At 31.1% G+C, this 18,742-nt stretch overlaps 1 protein-coding gene across 2 annotated transcripts in view; it reads right to left on the reverse strand.

The window, feature by feature from the left end:
- The window catches only part of LOC130647116 (protein scribble homolog), a 30,792-nt gene extending 12,054 nt beyond the window's left edge, over window positions 1–18,738 (reverse strand). For both annotated transcript variants that reach the window (XM_057452856.1, XM_057452855.1), the window contains exons 1-21: window positions 18,325–18,738; window positions 13,477–13,594; window positions 12,316–12,394; window positions 11,809–11,898; window positions 10,024–10,080; window positions 9,823–9,886; window positions 9,666–9,740; window positions 8,533–8,677; window positions 8,171–8,243; window positions 7,842–7,887; window positions 7,271–7,354; window positions 7,068–7,183; window positions 6,350–6,416; window positions 6,105–6,210; window positions 5,092–5,186; window positions 4,540–4,629; window positions 2,722–2,973; window positions 2,286–2,561; window positions 1,994–2,066; window positions 1,665–1,924; window positions 718–807 (exon numbers count right to left, since the gene is read on the reverse strand). In XM_057452856.1, the coding sequence (XP_057308839.1) occupies window positions 718–807; window positions 1,665–1,924; window positions 1,994–2,066; window positions 2,286–2,561; window positions 2,722–2,973; window positions 4,540–4,629; window positions 5,092–5,186; window positions 6,105–6,210; window positions 6,350–6,416; window positions 7,068–7,183; window positions 7,271–7,354; window positions 7,842–7,887; window positions 8,171–8,243; window positions 8,533–8,677; window positions 9,666–9,740; window positions 9,823–9,886; window positions 10,024–10,080; window positions 11,809–11,898; window positions 12,316–12,394; window positions 13,477–13,594; window positions 18,325–18,501 (2,433 nt within the window). In that variant the 5' untranslated portion in view covers window positions 18,502–18,738. The remainder of the gene's footprint in view (window positions 1–717; window positions 808–1,664; window positions 1,925–1,993; window positions 2,067–2,285; window positions 2,562–2,721; window positions 2,974–4,539; window positions 4,630–5,091; window positions 5,187–6,104; window positions 6,211–6,349; window positions 6,417–7,067; window positions 7,184–7,270; window positions 7,355–7,841; window positions 7,888–8,170; window positions 8,244–8,532; window positions 8,678–9,665; window positions 9,741–9,822; window positions 9,887–10,023; window positions 10,081–11,808; window positions 11,899–12,315; window positions 12,395–13,476; window positions 13,595–18,324) is intronic.
- Between the last annotated feature and the right edge of the window lie 4 nt (window positions 18,739–18,742).

Genomic DNA, 18,742 nt, shown 5'->3' on the forward strand with positions numbered 1-18,742 from the left:
ACTAGGACTTAAGGGAAAGTTCACTGCATTTGATTGAGGACATAATTTAAAATTCAGTGCTTTATATTTCCTAAAATTAGTCTTTCAATTTAATGTACTAATGTCATCAATTTGTTAATTCAAATCTACTTCTGAATTTAACCAATTTAAGTGCAGGTAGAGCCAGGACAGAAAAGGCTGCCAATATACTGATCTGTTTTATACCTCAATGGGCAATGTGATGGCTTCAAATGTAACAATCCCTTTAATGTCAATAAAGGCTTAAACAAATAAGATATCCTTTTGTGTCACAGACACCTCTATATGCCTGCATTCACACCAAAAATACGCAAATCCACAAAAAACAAATTCACAAGAGTTTCAAACGAATATTTAATACCAGCTATGTTTTTAAGCTTCATGTAAAGATTTTATCAGTTGAAATATGGCGAACGCTTTAGTTTTTCCTTGATTTGGGGAGTTATTCAGTTTAAAACAGAAAGTGTGTATCACAACAATGAAATAAAATATCAAGCAACTGTGGCCTTATTTTAATATATCTATATATCTATACTTATTTCCTAGCAAAATAAATCAGACTGAATTACACATAACACACACCAGCATTTTGTGTATAATGCACGAATAAGGAAACCTAACTGGTTGTATTTTTCGCAACTTATTAAAAATAAGTACTTTTATAAGTACTCAGCAGTAAATTTCAATAAATAACATTACCTCTTCATCCTCATCGAATGTCGTCATTCCCATTCCTCCAGCAATATTGATACCAAGACTGGTCCCATCTCGTTCCAACACTGTTGTTATCTTAATAACAAGAAAAGAACGCATGTCATGGCTTTGCATCCCATGTCATACTAATAATTAAAATAACATCTTATCAATGTAAACAAATACACAACTGATTTAACTAAAACAGTTTTCCTTGATGGCTTGAGAATACAAGTCAAAAACATCTTTTTCATTTACTTTTTTATGACATTTTTATTTAGATCAGATTTATTCAGAATATAAAAGTTTTGATGTTGTAAAACACATAGCCCTTAGTTAAGACGTACAAACCTTACCAGCAAGGTCCTCACTTTTAGCTCCTAAATTCCACGGTACAATAACAAAACTGGTCAATTTCCATTACCGACAACAAAAATCATCAAATTTAAAACTTTGTGCATGGCTAACATATAGGCCAAAAGTGAGTGAGATTCAAGCCCTGTTACGAGAACTTGGAGCTGTAGACAAACCAACTACAGTACATGTGGAGATATGTACTAGCAGGGTGGCCACAGATTTAAAATTTCTTAATTTAGCAAAATTTAGGAGTTTTTGGGTCACATTTTAGGAGAAAACAGTAAAAGTCACACAAATATTATTTCATATTTTAGGAGATTTTGCTAAATTTTTTTTTGCAAATTAAGGTACTAATAATTAAGTCTTTCATTGTTTTAATGTACAAAAATTTGATAGCATTTTAACAGAAATTGCAGTTATGTAGATATAATTCTTTGATTGCAAGATAAACATTTCTTTGTGCCATAAAACGTCTCAATCTTTTTAAGTTATTTAGGAGATTTTACAAGTATGGCCTCACTAGTCTTAGTTATTTTCTTTTATTTCTGTTAAATCATTTTTTTTCTTATTTATATCAAAATAAAGGCACTCATTACCTCTTCAAAAACTTTGGTAATTGTTTTTTGTTCTATAATAACATCTTCCTCATCATCAATATCCTCTGTATTTTCTTTTTTATTGTTGACATTGCTATCATTTCCAACATAATTTCCAATTTTGTCATCATTTTCTTTTGTCTCTTCTTCTTCCTCTTCTTCTGCAAAAATGTTTGAAACATCAACCCGAGGTTTGAACGGTTCTTTTTTGAAATCTGCTGGCCTTGGAGTATCACGCCTTTTATATTTGTAGGTTTTCTCTAAAAGATCAGTAAAAATTTCACCTCTCATAATGGACAAGCTGTTCGTTTAAACTACGAAACACAAACCTTTTTCTTCCTCTCCTGTATCTTCAACAACAACATAATCTGTTTCAACTTCTCCATTCTCAAACGAGACACCCTAAATAAATTGCCTTGTAAGTTTAAAACTTTTGAGGTCAAGTCATTTTTCTTTTCAAATTTACGTACCAGTTACAACTGGTTAACAGTATTTACAGTATTTACAAAACTTGAATTAACAACAACATTATCACATTAGGTGCAACAAACAACTATCATTGGTAATAGGTTTATTTAAAAATATATATATTCTTATCTTCAAACAATAAAAACGTTGTACCTTGTTGCTGAAAACTTTTCCTGCGTCCTCATCTTTAACAGTTGTGTCGTCATCCAAATGATCTAATTTCTCCTCACTTTTCTTCTTAGAAAGTTTGGAAAGAATGTCTTGCAAGGCGTCTGGATCCTCCGATGTAATTCGCTTTCCTTTTAAGTGATGTGGAGTATCTTTACGTTCCCATTTATAACTGTCATCAAATGACTTGCCATCCTCTAAGTCATCTGCTATTACAAACCCAACATGCTTTCCGCTGTTATCTTCATCATCTGAGTGACTCTGTTAAATGGAATTTTTTTAAGATAACTTATCTGAAAAATATCTGTGCACAACAAACAAAACCTAGTGAAATTTCTTTCAACTTTATAAATATTAAATACTGGGGAAATACATGTAAAATATTGCAAATTCGAAAGTAAAGTACTAAATAGTGACATACGCTGTTTTCCTCCTCAACTGTTGCTGCACTCTCATTGAATGTAACTTGTTCTTTAATGTTTTCTTTAATGTTTTCATTAGAATCATTGTTATCGATGTCTGCAAGCAATGGATTGTCTATTCCTCCATCTGCACCCACAACTATAACACTCTCATCAAATTTGAGGCTGTTTCGCTTCTTTTTTGCCACTTCATCACTTGGAGTTAATGGTCGATGTTCTGACGTAGTGTGCTCATGTTCATGCTTGTCACTCTAAAGGTGGTGTGTATAAGAATTGAGTTACAGAGTTACTGTTGGGGTTCGAATTAGTAGTGTTGTAAACCCTATTTGTGAATCATAATGAGTTCCTTGCTCTTTTAAGGAAAAATTAAATTAAACTAAATTAAAATAAAAAAGTCCCCTATCCCTACAAAAAAAAAGAAGAGATGAAGGTGATGTTGCATCACAAAAAACTTGAGAAAAATGTTTGTTCGCACACTAAAGAAAAATTGGGACAAAAAATTTTTGGATGACATCACTCTGTTCAAAATGACATCATCATATATCTTTGAAATAGGCCAAAATGGTGGACTGTTAACTTCGTAGTACGAAAAACTGTTGAGGCGCTTTAGATGTATAAGATTAGTTAATAGAAGCGTGTAAGGGCTAAAATATGACTTTGGAAATATTATGAGGATATTTGAGGAAAATAAATTTTGGGGTCAGATATTTTTTCCTGACCACCTGTTAACCAATAAGTGACCACATCAACAGACATTACTTCACACTAAATTTTTTTTTTAATACCACGAAGCTAACAAATTTTAACCTCTAAAATGGTATGCTTCAGAAATTATTACAAAAAGTTAGGAGGGAGAGGGGTCCCTCCAAAAAACAAGGTTAAACCTTTAAAAGGCAATCAAGACCTAACTACCAGCTTCCTACTAAAACTTCAAAATAAAATTATATAGCCAGCTAGTAGATCCAGACCTCCTTTCCTGTCTGAACTATCTGTCAGCATTCCGTGAATCTACTTCATAAAATTTAATTAAGAAAATTCAAGTTCTAGTCTGGCAGGTTGATTGGCAAAACAAAAGGAATTTCTAAAAAATAATGGCCAGCACTTTTACACAAGCGCAATTGATAGAAATTTAGAAATGGTTTTAAAAACTTTCAATTCCTGTTAAAAATATTACTTTATATCTGCATGTTTTTTTTATCATCATCGTACTTTTGATGTCGAAAAACATCAGATACGAGGCTTTTTTAAATGATGGATCCTCAAGGTTTTAAAGATCACCTCATTATATTTTATGCTTTTAAGGCCTTAAAAGCATAAAATATAATGAGGTGTGGGCACCATATACCAATCCTGGACATGTTAATCCTTATTCATGTAAAAATTAGGAGCAATTGCACCCAAAGAAGGACTAATTAAATTACATTGGCCTGAGCTTAGAAATATGAATTACAAAAAAAAAATAGTAAACCAGGTTTACATTTACTTAAAATCTATATTATATTACTTGCTCTATGTGTGTGAGCCAATCTAAAAACCAGGGCTTTTGTAATTAAAACGCCATCGTCTTTGCACATATAATCATAGTAATGACATGCATCAAGGTAAATTTTATTACTTCATGTTGACAGGCTGGCAACGATGCACGAAACAGAGATGTGGAAAGTATGAACAATGATCTCCTATGGAACTTTTTATGTCTTTCTGTTTCCGTAATTTTGTTGTTGTTAACAGCAATTTCCATGTCCTAATTTGCTTCAATAACATTCAGCCACAACACTAAATATATTCATAAAATTTAATTATACTATTATACTTACGTCAGCAGAATTTGATCTCTTTCGTACCAAATTTGGATGTCGACTACGAAGCTCTTTTGGATAAGGTGTGAGAACTCGTTCCAGATGGGACTAAGTGAGAATGTTCATAATAAGAATCAAAACTTGGATAATCTTTAAAGGTTCAGAGTACCTCTGTAAGGTTTTAAATATGTTGTAGCATGTGGCAAGCAACATTGAAATTCTGACAAATTGAATTATGTAATCACTGAAAATAAAATGAGTCCTAACATTGAAAATAAATGTCTCAAATAAAGATTTCACCATGCAAACAGTAAAAAGCACACATCAATTGTTTTAGGTTTTTAGGTGTGCTACATTGGACAACTTTCTATCAATAGCACAGCTTAATAATAAACTTGTTTGTGTGGAGGTGTGGACACTCCTGTCCTGAAAAAACCTAGAATGATGAATTTATAGTCTCTCACACTGCGAACACAGTAAAAACATTGTACTACAAACAATACCATTCCTCGTACATGCTGCATCAATAATATTACATTTCTACTTTCTGCAGTATGCCATTTTACTTACTACTTTGTTTTCGTCGCTGCTATCTGCAAACTTCACATCTGGTGTTTTCCAAGTCTTCTCATCAGATGGACCATAAATGTCATTTACAAAGTCTTCTACAAAAACAAAAACGATACCTTTTATATATCTACAATTCATAAAGAAAGAAAATGAAGATTGCATACTTACCATCTGGAAATAGTTCCTTCTCAAGTTTGTTACGACGGAATAGAAATGATTTAAAATTAAAAAACTTATCCATATTTTTCTTAAAATAAATGAGGTGTCTTAGCCCAGAAGTGTGCTGTTTTCTAAGCACACTTTTATATAAAAGTTTTAAAATACCGCAAAATATCATTGTTTACATTAGAAAGACTAATACAAACACAAAGTTTTCGAACAAGACAAAAATAAACAAACTTTAAAATAGATAGATAAATATAGATAATGTTGATAAGGGAATGCTTTTTTTAAGAAATTGTTGCAAACTTATGTTTACTATCATTTTTAGCAATCAACTTAACTTCTCAATAACAATAGTATCGTTTAACAGCTTATGTAAGTTCAAACCTCTAAAAATGTGGAAATTTGATCTCTGAACAATATAAACCTAACAAGTTATTTTAAGAAATATGAAAAATAGACTAATAAAAAATTAACATGGTCATTATAAGTGAGTGATAAAAAAAGCCATTTAAGAAAACTTTTATCCCATTTACAATGCCATGAGATGTACAATGTTAGGCCTACTGTAAATTCTGTTCAGGTGTGGTGAACATAGTTGTAAATGTTCACAACAAGGCAATACATTTTTTATGACATCTATCAGAATATTTAAACATTATAAATACAGCTGGTTAAACTTGTGAAAGTCTAGTGTGAATATTTTATAAATAATTTAACTCTTGGGAAGAAATTTTAACAAGAAAAATTTTAATAAGAGATTTCAATAGTCTTAGATACTTTGGAAAAGATATGTTCCGTTTAACAAACAATAGATACGCACACAAGAAAAAGATTTTTCCATGAATTACCTAAACTTGCTCCTTTCAGGTCTTCTTGTGGAAATAAAAAACATGTCAGTACTTTTTCTAACGTTTTTTCATCGTCTTCAACTTGTAATTTCAAAACAGATTGTGACTAAAAAAGGATTTATTTAGCATAGTTACAATTTTATAATACATACTGGCCACAAAAGTTCTCTGCATCATTCACATCTCAACAGTTAAAATTGAAAAACAAAAACAACATTATTCATATTGCGACACGTAACTCTTACCTGATTTTGAGATAACCATAAGGCTTTTAGAGGTAGACTGGATACAGTGAGTGGTAAACTTCTTAGTCTAAAATGTTGTAAGCAACAATACTTGATACCCAACTCAGGGTTTTTAAATTCTGTTAATACTTTTAATATGCAAGTGTACCTGGACATAGATATCTCAATATCTAAATTTTTCGGTCATTTTTATATTCTTGGAAATTAGTAATGCTCTTCCCATTTTCTGTTTAAGTTTCTACATTATTTGTGGCAATTTTAAAATTCAAATAAACATATTTATGTCTTCCCCATTAGTTTAGGCACATAAAATTGTGAGAAAGGATTGTTTTGTATGAACATGTTTCATTATGAAACTGTCAAAATTTGGCTTATAAAAAAATTTGCACCCTTAGCACCATGTTTTGCGAGTCTAAATGTACGACTTTAATTTGACATATTCTTCGCATAATTCTGTCAACACCAGGTTTGAGTAACATTGCCTACAAAATTGTAGGCTACCAATTAATTTCTGCTAAAACTAAGTAAATTGTGTCTATTTTTTATGCAAACTTTAAACTGGAGTAAAAAAGTAATGATTTTCCACACAAAACAACTTCTCACACAGTTTAGAAAATACAGGCACAAGAAAACATCACAATAAAAACTGAAAGTGTTTTGTTGCAGCTTTCAAAATCTTGGTTTAGTAAAACATCAGTTTTGAAGCCGCAATACTAACTTGTTTCCAGACAATGCCAGCACTGTCAAACTTCTGCAATTTCCTATTTCTTTGGGTATCGTAGCAATGGCATTCTCCCGTGCAGAGAGCACACTCAAACGTGTACAATTTCCAATCTATATATCAAAATGAATGCTGTCAAAACAACAACAAAAATAAAAATATCTCGATACTCTTAATTATTGAATCAAAAGTGCAAATACCTCTGGTGGAAGAGTGAATAATCTATTTTTGTCAATATTAAAATGTGATAACTTTGATAGTTTACCAATACTGCCAGGAAGAAACTAAAAAATGGAAGATAGTTAATTAACAATTATTTAAGGTATTTAGAAAGAAACACAAGGACAGGTTAAATAATTGCGGTATGTTATAACATGCCTAAAACATATGTGATGGTGTGTGTGCCCATATATCTTTCTGACAAAACTTAACATTGCCACATTTTTGTTTAAAAGCTCTCATAGAAAGCTTAAACATTGCCATGTTTTGTTTCTTAAAAAACTTGAACTTTTTTTTATTACATTATAAACCTTTTTACAGAGAAAAAAAAATAAACATCCAAAAAATGTAGTGTAACATTACGACACATTCTAGTAAAAAAAACGAGTGTTGTACTGGCAGCATTGCTCACATTATTGTGTAATGAAGAAACATTGCATTGGGTTGGCATTGGAGGCATCTTTACACAGTTTTAAAAGAAACAGAAATACCCAAAATTATAAAATAAATCTCTAATAAATAACAGGACATAAAAAGTTGATGTCTAAATACCTCTAATTCATTTTCTGTGAGAATAAGTTCTAATAGTGATATACACCTAAAAAAATAAAACAACAACAATACAATACAATTTTAATAACTAAATGATAATTCTATATATAAAAAACATATTTGATATCAACCAATTGATAAAATTTAAGAGGTTTAGACTTTTTTGAAGGCTACATTCTATTAACAAGGAGGTGCACAAACATTAAAATGTTAGCAGTGCATAATAATTTTTTAATGTGTCAACTGAATTCTTCTGTGCTGACATGACGTAGGTGTACATGTAACTTTCAAAGAAATCAAAGCAAACTTTTTCTTTTAATTCAACTTACCCTCCTATAGCACTTGTTAGTTCATCCATCTGGTTTTCTTCTATTTTTAGTATTTGCAATTTTTTCAGTTCACCTAAAAATCACAATCAGCGATATACAGCCTTCTAATTTAGCGTCAGCAATTACCGTAGCATTTCTGTTGTAGCTTTGTTTTGCAGTGACAAAAACTACCAAAGTCTTAAAATTCACCTGATTATATTTACAACGTATAAAATATATTTTTGCTTTAAAATTAGGTTGAAGCAATCTTTGTTTGTGCTCTTACCTCCAGTTTAAAAAAGAAAACATTAAATTTTCTTTACTATTAACTGATTTTACGTTTCTTTTTTAAACATAAATGTAAAATCTTACACATTACATACCTATGCCTTCTGGCAATTCGTGAAAAGTATTTTTTGTCAGTATTAAATCGGTAAGTGATTCAAGTCCTCCAATTTCTTCTGGTAGTTCAGCAATATGATTTTCTGATACATCAAGGCATTGTAATTTTTTTAATTCACCCAATTCCTAACATCGAAATTTTTTATAAAATTTATAACAAAATACCAATGCTTCTTAATAAATCCAACTGAGTAAATTGTAGTTGTTAAATAAAAGTATACTCTTATTTCGTAAATATATATTAGTTTCAGCTACAGCAATTTTTTTTTTGCCACATTTGAAAAAACACATTTTTGCAACTACTGGATTACTTGGGTAAAGTGAAACACATTTAGAGTACATTAATGAAACAGGTCTGGAAGTAGAAAATATCCAGTATCCAGAAATATGATGCCATATGGATTATCAGGGACCCAACAAAATAATTTTGGGTCATACTTTAAATGATGCCGATCTCATCGGCTAACAAATGTCCTAATGATTACCAGAGAAGTGGTTTTTACTCGTAAGTAGTAGGTAATTATTTTTTGCTATTAAAAGTTTGGGGAAACAATTGTTGAACAGAATAATTTTTACTCTCCAGTTTTGTGCTTTAACTTTAAAACATGGAAAAAACACAATGTTTGTTAGTTGCCTCCTATTATTTTACGGCCATGCAGTCTTGTCACTTTATGTAGAAGGGAAATAAGTAAATCTGTTCAAAATGGCAGCTAATTATCAGAAACAAGTAGAAAACCTCTCCTTTGCCAACTATTATTATTATTATTATTATTAGAAATTATTTACCCTAGATAGCTTCTTCAGTTTCTATTAACACTGCTTGCTAGCAACCATTTAATGCTCCCATATGGGCTACGAAAGCCATGCATGCACCGTTTTCGCTTAACTAGACAACCGTCCAATATATCAATCCTATTCTCAACGCTAAGCAGAAATGATAGATTCACACTTTTGTAGTCTCTGGCATGACTCCGCCGGGGTTTGAACCATGACCTTAAGCTACTAGTTAGTTAAATTGCATTAAATTGCTTATGATATGTTTTATGAGAAAAAGGGAAATAGGTGCAGCCCGTCAAAATAAATTAAGAAGAACACTACACAAAATATAACTTACAGCAGGTAATGACATGAGCATGTTGTTGTCCAACCATAATTCAATCAAGCTATGTAACTGACCAATAGTATCTGGCTAAATAAAAAAAGAATATTTAAATTTCAATTTATTTAAAAGTAATATAGATAAAAAAATGGAAAATGATGTATTATCTTACCAATTCCTCCAATTCATTGCCACCCAAATCCAAGCGTTCCAGGTTTGATAAAAAAGAAAATGACCTAAGAGTAACATGTTGGTTTAAAAATATTTCAGGAAGAAAATAATTGTTTTTTCCAGTGTACCTATCAATGCACTATTTATTGTAGAACAGTTGGTGGTAATGCACACAAATAGAACTCTGTACTTGAAAACTTACATTGGTAAAAACTTGATGCAATTGTCTCGTAACTCTAAGATCACAAGTTTCGAGAGGCTGAAAATACAAAATTAAAAATTACATTGTATGAAATGAAAGATTATTACATGAACGTACAGCTTAAAATGTGCACCCTGTAAATTCAAAAATTGTTGCAAAATAAAAAATAGTGTTAAACTTAGAACGCAGCACACAATAGGTTTTTCTTGGACCAGTTAATTGAAGATTAAAAGGTTGTGAATACAGATTGTACCCCTGTAAACAGAATCAGTTTGAATTAGGTTAAAGAAAATGAAAAAGTAAGTATATATCAGTATACATATAGCTGTTCAAGAGCGAGAGTAACATCAAATATAATATTCCGCCATTCTCAATAACATTTATTTACTACTTTCAAATTTCACACACTCTTCAAACTCTTCAAGAAAATACTCGGTTGCACAGAAAGATATATTCAAACAAACCTATCTTTTAAAAACACTCATAAAACTAGAATAAAAAATTGTTTAAATCCTTTCTGTTTTTTTCCTTACAATTGATTAAATTTATCCTGTATTTTAGTGTTTAGTGGTTGTTGCACAAGGAATTTTGGACCTGTTAACAAATGTTAATATAAAGAAAAATTGATTAACATATTAATTTATAGTGCATATTAAGTAAATAAGTAAGCAAGTATTTTTTTATTTGTCCTAATAGACTGGAGACCATTCCAATAGGATAATATATAATAGGTAGGAATGACCACCAAACCAAGTTACAACTTTGAAAAATATTACAATTACAAACTTTATGTACTCATAAATAACAATTGATATATGCAACAATAAAAGGATTAAATGTTAAAACTACTATATGATAAAAAAAAAATAAAACTTGACCAGATACTTTAGGTGACCCAATGACAGTGTAGACATATTAACTTTTAAAACACTGTTGAAGAAGGTTCCAGGAGATGGTGGATTGATACTGGATAGAATTATTCCCAAATATTAATCAGTTTTTTACAAAATTTTGCAGGTATAAGCTTGTATAGGAGCTGTGTCTATGCAAATAGGACCAAAATTTAATTAGATACACAAGCAATTAAACGCCACCTGAAAAAATGTTATGCTCTTTAATTAATTTACATAAAAAATGCAAAAACAAAAGGGTTTTTGTTAAAAAATTTTAATTGAAATAAAGTAAATAACAATAAAATATCATATTTACAATTTAATTCAGACAGAATTTTATTTAAACCCTGCATATTTTGTGGCAGTATGAAAATTGTTAATGTTACGGTATATCCAAGTTTGTTGTTACTCATTATGACTTTGTATAAATAGCAAACAAAATTAAAGAGATCCCAAGGTACTTTTACAAGTTGGACTCATCTGAAAGATTTGCATGAGAAAAGCTAAAAGATTTAAAACTTCATGTAACTCCAGATATAGTTTTTTAAATATTTATTATTAACGAACAAGTAGATCGAAGCGACCATCAAGGCGGGAAGAAAAACAAATATTTAAAAAACAATATCTGGAGTTATATGAACTTTTAACAAAAAGTGAATATGTCATTGGGAATTTCTTATGAAAATCTTTTAGGTAGGTCCAACTTGTAAAAGTACCTCGGGATCCCTTTAAAACCCCAAAATCTAAAGTGTGCATATTCACAATAAAAAGCATAATAAAAAGACCTTTTTAAAACAATTTATACAACATCATTCCTCACTTTAAGATCCCTTTAAAAATACCAAATCGAATAAACACAATAAACAACTCAATTTAAAAAAAATATTTTTACCTTCCTACTTCTGGTGGTATTTCACCTAAAGCAATATCGTTGACCACCCAGTTTTGAAGTTCAGGTAGTTTTGTTATGGAATCTGGAACTCTAAAATAATTAAAAGTCAACCGAAATTATGAGGGCAGCCAGCCAATTTTCATTTCGCCTTGACTTTATGTAAAATTTTACAAACTTTTATACTAATAAAAAATAAGAATTTTTTTTAAAGCACAGAGTCTAACTTATTCCCTGACTTTTTGACCTAATTTCAAAGTCCCTGACATTTCTGGGTCGCTGACCATTCTTCTCATGTGTCAATCAGCATACAGTCTTTCTAATTCAAATGATTTCTAGATTGTTAACCAGTTGCCATTTGTGTCACTAATTACTGAGTGCAACGTAAATTAAAAAGGGCTGACATAGTGATACCATTTTTTTAGATTGGGTAAAACTACTAGGCGACGCAATATTTGTGTTGTAAGTCTTAAATTTTAATAGACAATCTAAAAAACAATAGTAGCTTACTCTCCTAATGAATTACTGCTAACATCCAAATATGTTAGCTTCTTTAACTTTTCAATTTCATCGGGTATCAATCTGAAGTCTAGACAAGGTAGAGAAAATTTTTAAGCATCTTGATTAACAAATTATTGCATTATATCAATATATCGATGACAAAAACATCGATGATAAAAAGGTTTTCAATAACAAGAATTTTTTAAACTAGGAACAGTGCATAGAATTGTAAAGTCGGATACAGTTAAAAGGTCTTATAAATGGATCCTACCATTGATTTAGCATTTCATTTATATAAATTTCACAAGACATTACGGATACAACACCTGTATTATCTGTTCTGAAGAGTACTTTAATTTGAGCACTAACTTATGGCGTATTATTTTGTGCTATGGACAGGAGTCAATTACCTTCTTTTCTCCTGATTACAAATACTACTCATTAAATTGACAAAAAAGGATAGAATATTGACACCTAAAATGTAATTACACCTTTAAATTGCTCCAGTGTTTATATAAGTGTTATGTTATATATTTTATTATACTTGTAGGAATTTAATATGCAATGAAAAAATATCAGGTCTTTTAAACTTCAAGTTAGGTTAACTGTTTGTATTGTTCGTTTTTCTTTTGAAATCAAGTTTTCAACCAGTCATAGACAATCCTTTTAGAAATAGTAAAGTAGTCAGTTCAATTTCTTAAATGAAGCACAAATATAATATTCATTTCATCAACTATTTTAGGTGTCAAGTATATTAAAGTATTTTAAGTTTCCCTAGTTACAATGATTGAAACAATGATCCCTATTTCACTGATTAAAAAATCAAATATTTAACTGCTATTAAGAAAACAAAATAGCTGGGTTAAAAAACTCATTACTTTGTTTATTTAGTGCATTACTACTCAATAACATGTACACATTTTGTTTTTATAAATGCTAGTGTTTTTTTTAAAAAAGCGGAAATGTTATTTTCACATTCCCAACTTTTATTTTAAGTTTAATGAATAACCATAACTTATTGACAAAATCTTTTAACACCATTTTAAAGAATTTGTTGGATGACAATAACTGAGGCAATAAAAATACAAAATAAAAAGATTTTAGGAGTGGAAATAAGATACTACTAAGACTAGGACAAGAGTTTCTATTTATGCTTTATCAACATCTTACCATTTTTGCTAATGTCCAGCTCTTCCAATGCAATCAAATTTCCCAGATCACTTGGTAAATCCTGAATCTCATTGTCTGCTAGGATCAGCCTACGAAGCTTATGCAAACGGAATAATGGCTAGAAAACATAAGAAATTAAATTAATTAAACTTATCATTTTTGGCTTAACGTCCGTTTTTCATGCTAGCATGGGTTGGATGGGGTATATTAATGACCCTCTTCCAATCTGATCTAGACTGTGTTAGATCTAAACTCAACTTCCTCTGTATCAAGTCTGTCCTTATAACCTCCTGCCAAGTCTTTCTCGGTCTGCCTCTGGGCTTTGCCCCAGGAACTATCAAGTCTCTACACTTTCTTACCCAATTATCCCCCTCCATTCTTTCCAAGTGCCCCAGTGCCCCAAACTAAAAAAACTAAAACCATGAAAACAGGGGGATATACTGCTTTGAAAATATTTTTTAACTTAAAACATGCATCATTGTGAAAAGCTAAAAATTATTAATTTTTTTTACAGGATATATTATTGTAGCAGGTTGGCACAAGCCTCTTAATAAGCTTTGGAGGGTAAGAAGCAGTAGTAGTAATAAGTAGAAATTAATATGAACACGATATTTTTAGTTGTAATAATTGATGATCAGAATGAAAAAGCTGATTTTTTGTTTTGTTTAAATTACAATAACACGAGGAGACTGTTTATTAGCTAATATCTTGCACATTTTCTAAATAAGGTAGGGATGGTAAATAAATTAATATCTATTAAAACTATTAGTCATCTAGAGAACGATTGTTTTATGACAGTACTAGTACTCAAAAAAAGTTGTTATTAGTAGTTTAGTACTTTAATTGGAGAAACTTTCGCGAATTCGCGATTTTTCACAAAACTTTATCTCCGAAAAAATGGGCGAGTTTCTTTATTCGCAAAAGTTTATTTCGCAAAAGTTTCTAAATTTCTTCATTCACGAAAGTTTAACCAGTAAGCTATTTTATATTTTTCACCAAAAACGCACAAAATACTTAGAAATCTTATTTCAAGAAAGAAAATATATAACATTTTCAATTATGCTAAGAATTTTGAAGTTTTTTCTAAGTGAAAAATTCTTGTTCTCGAAAGCTTATCTCGCAAAAGTTTGTGGGTTCTTCATTCGCGAAAGTTTCGCTCACGAAAGTTTCTCCAATTAAAGTAGTCCAGCTCTTGTACAAGATATCAATAATATGACAAAAAATCGTGTCAATAAAATATATATTTTTTTAAAAGCCATAAAAAGTTCTGATATTTGCACTATTCATGATGTAGTACACCTGATAAAAGTGTTATTTAGGGGTGATTTAGTTCCAAATTTGACTTCTTATAACCCTGGTAATCTGATGCAGTATTAACTTTATAAATTATATCCGATGAACTTTGTTACTCTTTTGTAGTTTTAGCTATATTCTACACAGTAAAGTGGATAGTGTTTGATATCAAGACGTCAAAAATTGAAGCATGTGAATGAAAGTTGTGCCAATGCTCATTTCAATAATAGTGTCATAGTTTGGGATATGTATGATGTTTCTTCACATGCATATCTTCACACACTAATTGCTCTTGGCGTATGCTATATTGCATGCATCAGCCCTCTGAATTAACAAAATTGTTTGACAGACAAAATTTTTTGGCCGTTTAGGTCAGCTTTAACGGCAAAACATACATGCACACCTTAGAAATCTCTATGGCGTGCAGTCCTGATCACTTGCTATGCAAGTTTTGGTGTGCAAATTGATTTTTCCCTAAGATAATTGAAATGCAGAATATTTTGTTTGAAAATGTAAATGCGTAATTGATGATGAACGAAGGATTATTTATGAATGACCTTAAAGCTTTTTTCCACTTCTGGACTGAAATAAAACCTATGCTACTGAAACACTTAAACAAAAAAACTTTAAACAAATTGTTTTCAATATTTAATGCACTGAAACATTGCAATATATTAAGCATTTAACATTTTCACTAAAAATGACAAATTTTAATTAAAAAGACAGAAAATATCATTTTGGTAAAACGTAAGGCCATCTTCATTCTTAAGGGGAATTTTTAAGAAGTGGTCGTACACATAAAAATGTGTACGACCACGTGCAGTTTTATCTGTTTTTGGTTTGCTTCAAAAAAGTGGCATAATTAAAAAGTAAAAGCAGTTCCTACTTTTTAGCAGAGAAATTAATTTACCATTTACAATTTGCTTCGTGAAAATCCACCTTTGGGCCAGAAAGTTGACCATATGAGTAGCATATCACATGCAAAAAACAGATGCACAGAGACAGCCCCTGCTGTAAAAACGATAATACATGTGCAAAATTGCGATATAAAGTAGTTGGGTGATGAAAAAGCAACAATTTCGTTTTGCCCCTGAGTGGTATTAATGGCTATTTGGCTTGGATTGACAATTTGGTATATATTTTTGTTTACCCAGTTGGGTCATTCATCTACTCTGAAACTTTTTTTTGATGGTCTTAAATAAAGATACTTAATAGAGGAATAGTGCCATACATTTTTTAAAGAAACATGAGTTTAAAAAAGGTTAAAATGCTAAAAAAGGAAGAAACATTTAAATGAAAAGTATGATTTTTAAAAAACATCGAGTCTGCCTAATAAAACCTCTCAAAACAATCAATTTCTCTTTAAAGGAAAATCCTTTAAGACCTATAAAATATCCATATAAAAAAGTATATAATTAACTTACTGGATACGATATCACAATTGCAGGATTTTTTAAGTTTTCACTTCAAAGAGTTAACCCTGCTGCCAACCCTGCCACTGCATGTTCAATCAATTTTACAAGGGTTTACACTTGCCAAAAAAGGCTTGTATTGTAAGGCGAGCTTTTGAATAAAATTTGCACATTTCTTATTATGTTTTTCTATAAGTTATGTTTCTAAGTTACAAGGCTTGATGTCCTGATGCTAATAAACACTCCTGTCACTAGGAAATGCATGTTTAGCCAATACAATTCCTGTTGATAGACTAAGTAATATTGACATATAGTCTGTGTTTTTCTAACTTAGTAAATGTCCATTAGGGTTTCAGTAAAACATCGGTGCTTTAATACAACTAATAATTTTTTAAAATGAATGTAGTGTCTACTGTCCTAACGTAAACGTTATAATTCCATGGTTTCACCTTTCTCCTTAACTTTCTCTTTTCACTGGCAACAATGGATGGTTATGACATGATATTCTGAGCCTTATGCCTAGGATCTGCCACACTATTTCCACGGCACAGAATCTTGTTTCATGCTGTGACATTTTAATCTATTGTTTTATTTGTAATCAATTATTAAATACCAAGCAAACATATATTATTATGAAACTAAACAGGCTGGGGACTATCCCCTTTGGTATTTTGCTTCACTAATTTTCCTGATGACACGTCTGTTTTTAGAACATCAGAAAAAGGTACACGGCAATGTTTGAAGGATTTCAAGTATTTTAATAAAAAATTAGACTTCCAGTGGATCACGTATTGCAAAGTTGTTTCTAGGAATGGTTAATAGTCAAAGTTTTCGGATCGTTGCTAGGGCTGTTTGTTTGAATAATCACGTAATTGGGACGATGCTAGACTTTTTTCGCCTGAAAAAGTTGGTTTAAAACCTTTATAAATTTAAGACCGAATCATTTAAGGAGCTGTTTCTTCTTTTGTCTTCTAGTCTTTAATGTTTTAGATACTGGTTAATTTTTGCCAATTGGTCCATTTTAATCTTAGAATTGCCTGTAAATTTGTTTTTGATTAATGTTTCTGTTCTGCATAGATTGCGAAAACGGCCTGTTTACAACCGGGACAGCCGGATTATGTATGCATGGTCCGATTATGTTTTTTTGCACTGGTTATGTCGTGGTGACCGGATTATGAACGCTGATATAATGGCTGGCCAGGCAAGCTGTGATTGGCATTTTCATCAAACTTTTGTGAATTAAACATTCTCTGGAAGATAGAACACCCCTAAAAACTAGACATGGCGAAAGAAAGAAAGTCTCGATGTAATTCTTAGTATAAAGTACTCTTGTAGTAAATACATTTCAACATAATATACTTTGAAGCAACTAAATTTCACGGAACCTAAATTATTCTTTTTGTGGGAATTAAGTTTGGTGAAAAGTTATTAAACTTGCGAATCCCAAAATTTAGTATTTGCCACGAAATTTCGCTTCATTTCAGAACAACAACAACTTTGCCACCAGGGCTATTTGCTTGTCAGAAGTGATGACAAATGGTATAAAAGCGGTCGACCCTGATTATATTTGTTCTATAAGTCTGGAATAATATTTGACTGTCACACATAAGCCGACCTTCCCCGATTATGTGCGTTCTATATTAAGTGAGAAATAATATAAAAATATCATATATAAGCCGGTCGGCCCGATTATGTTCGTTCTATAAGTCTGGAATAATATTTGACTGTCACACATAAGCCGACCTTCCCCGATTATGTGCGTTCTATATTAAGTGAGAAATAATATTAGACTGTCGTATACAAACTGGCCTGACCTGATTATGTTCCTTTTAAAAGTGCCATATAATATTTTTTGAGTAATAAGCCAGCCTGTCCGGATTATGTTGCCCTGATTATGTATTTCCTGCCCTGTTCTTAACCGGGGCAAGCTGCCGTACTTAATCAGGCCAATGTTCATTATCCGGACAGAAAATTGTGAAGATATTACTGTGAACATTTTTTTGGCACCCCATTTAAATGTGAGCACAAAAAATATCATGTGCAAGAATTAACTAACTATCCTATTTATCTTACTACAAGATAATTATCAATTCTCCCTGTCTATATCTACTAAGTTTTGAAAAAAAACCAAGTGTTATATTACCTTAGGTAAATCTTGGATCTGATTTGCCTCAAGAGACAATTCCTCCAAGGTTCTTTCATGTCGAAATATATCATCAGGTACTGCTGTCAAGTTACAGTGACTTTTATCAATGTAATCTAAATGCTTCGGGTGCCATCTTTTACGAAAAGAGAAGAAACCACTACCACATTTCCACATATCTGAATGGTTTGTAAGTTCTGGTAATTACAGATAGTTCGTAAAACGTTACTACTTCTCTCATTAATGTCATAGGGTAAATTGATATATCAGTAAGCTTTAATGTAGTTCCAAGAAAATATATAGGTGCATATAATCACGAGTGTATTGGGTCCTGTTCTGAAGTAAGTTGCTACATAAAGAATTGTTGACCCTGCCGCAGATCTACCATTTTGGAATTTGTTTAGAATGGGAACGCCGA

The sequence above is a fragment of the Hydractinia symbiolongicarpus genome, chromosome 6, assembly GCF_029227915.1.
Source record: "Hydractinia symbiolongicarpus strain clone_291-10 chromosome 6, HSymV2.1, whole genome shotgun sequence".
Classification (NCBI taxonomy): Eukaryota; Metazoa; Cnidaria; class Hydrozoa; order Anthoathecata; family Hydractiniidae; genus Hydractinia; species Hydractinia symbiolongicarpus.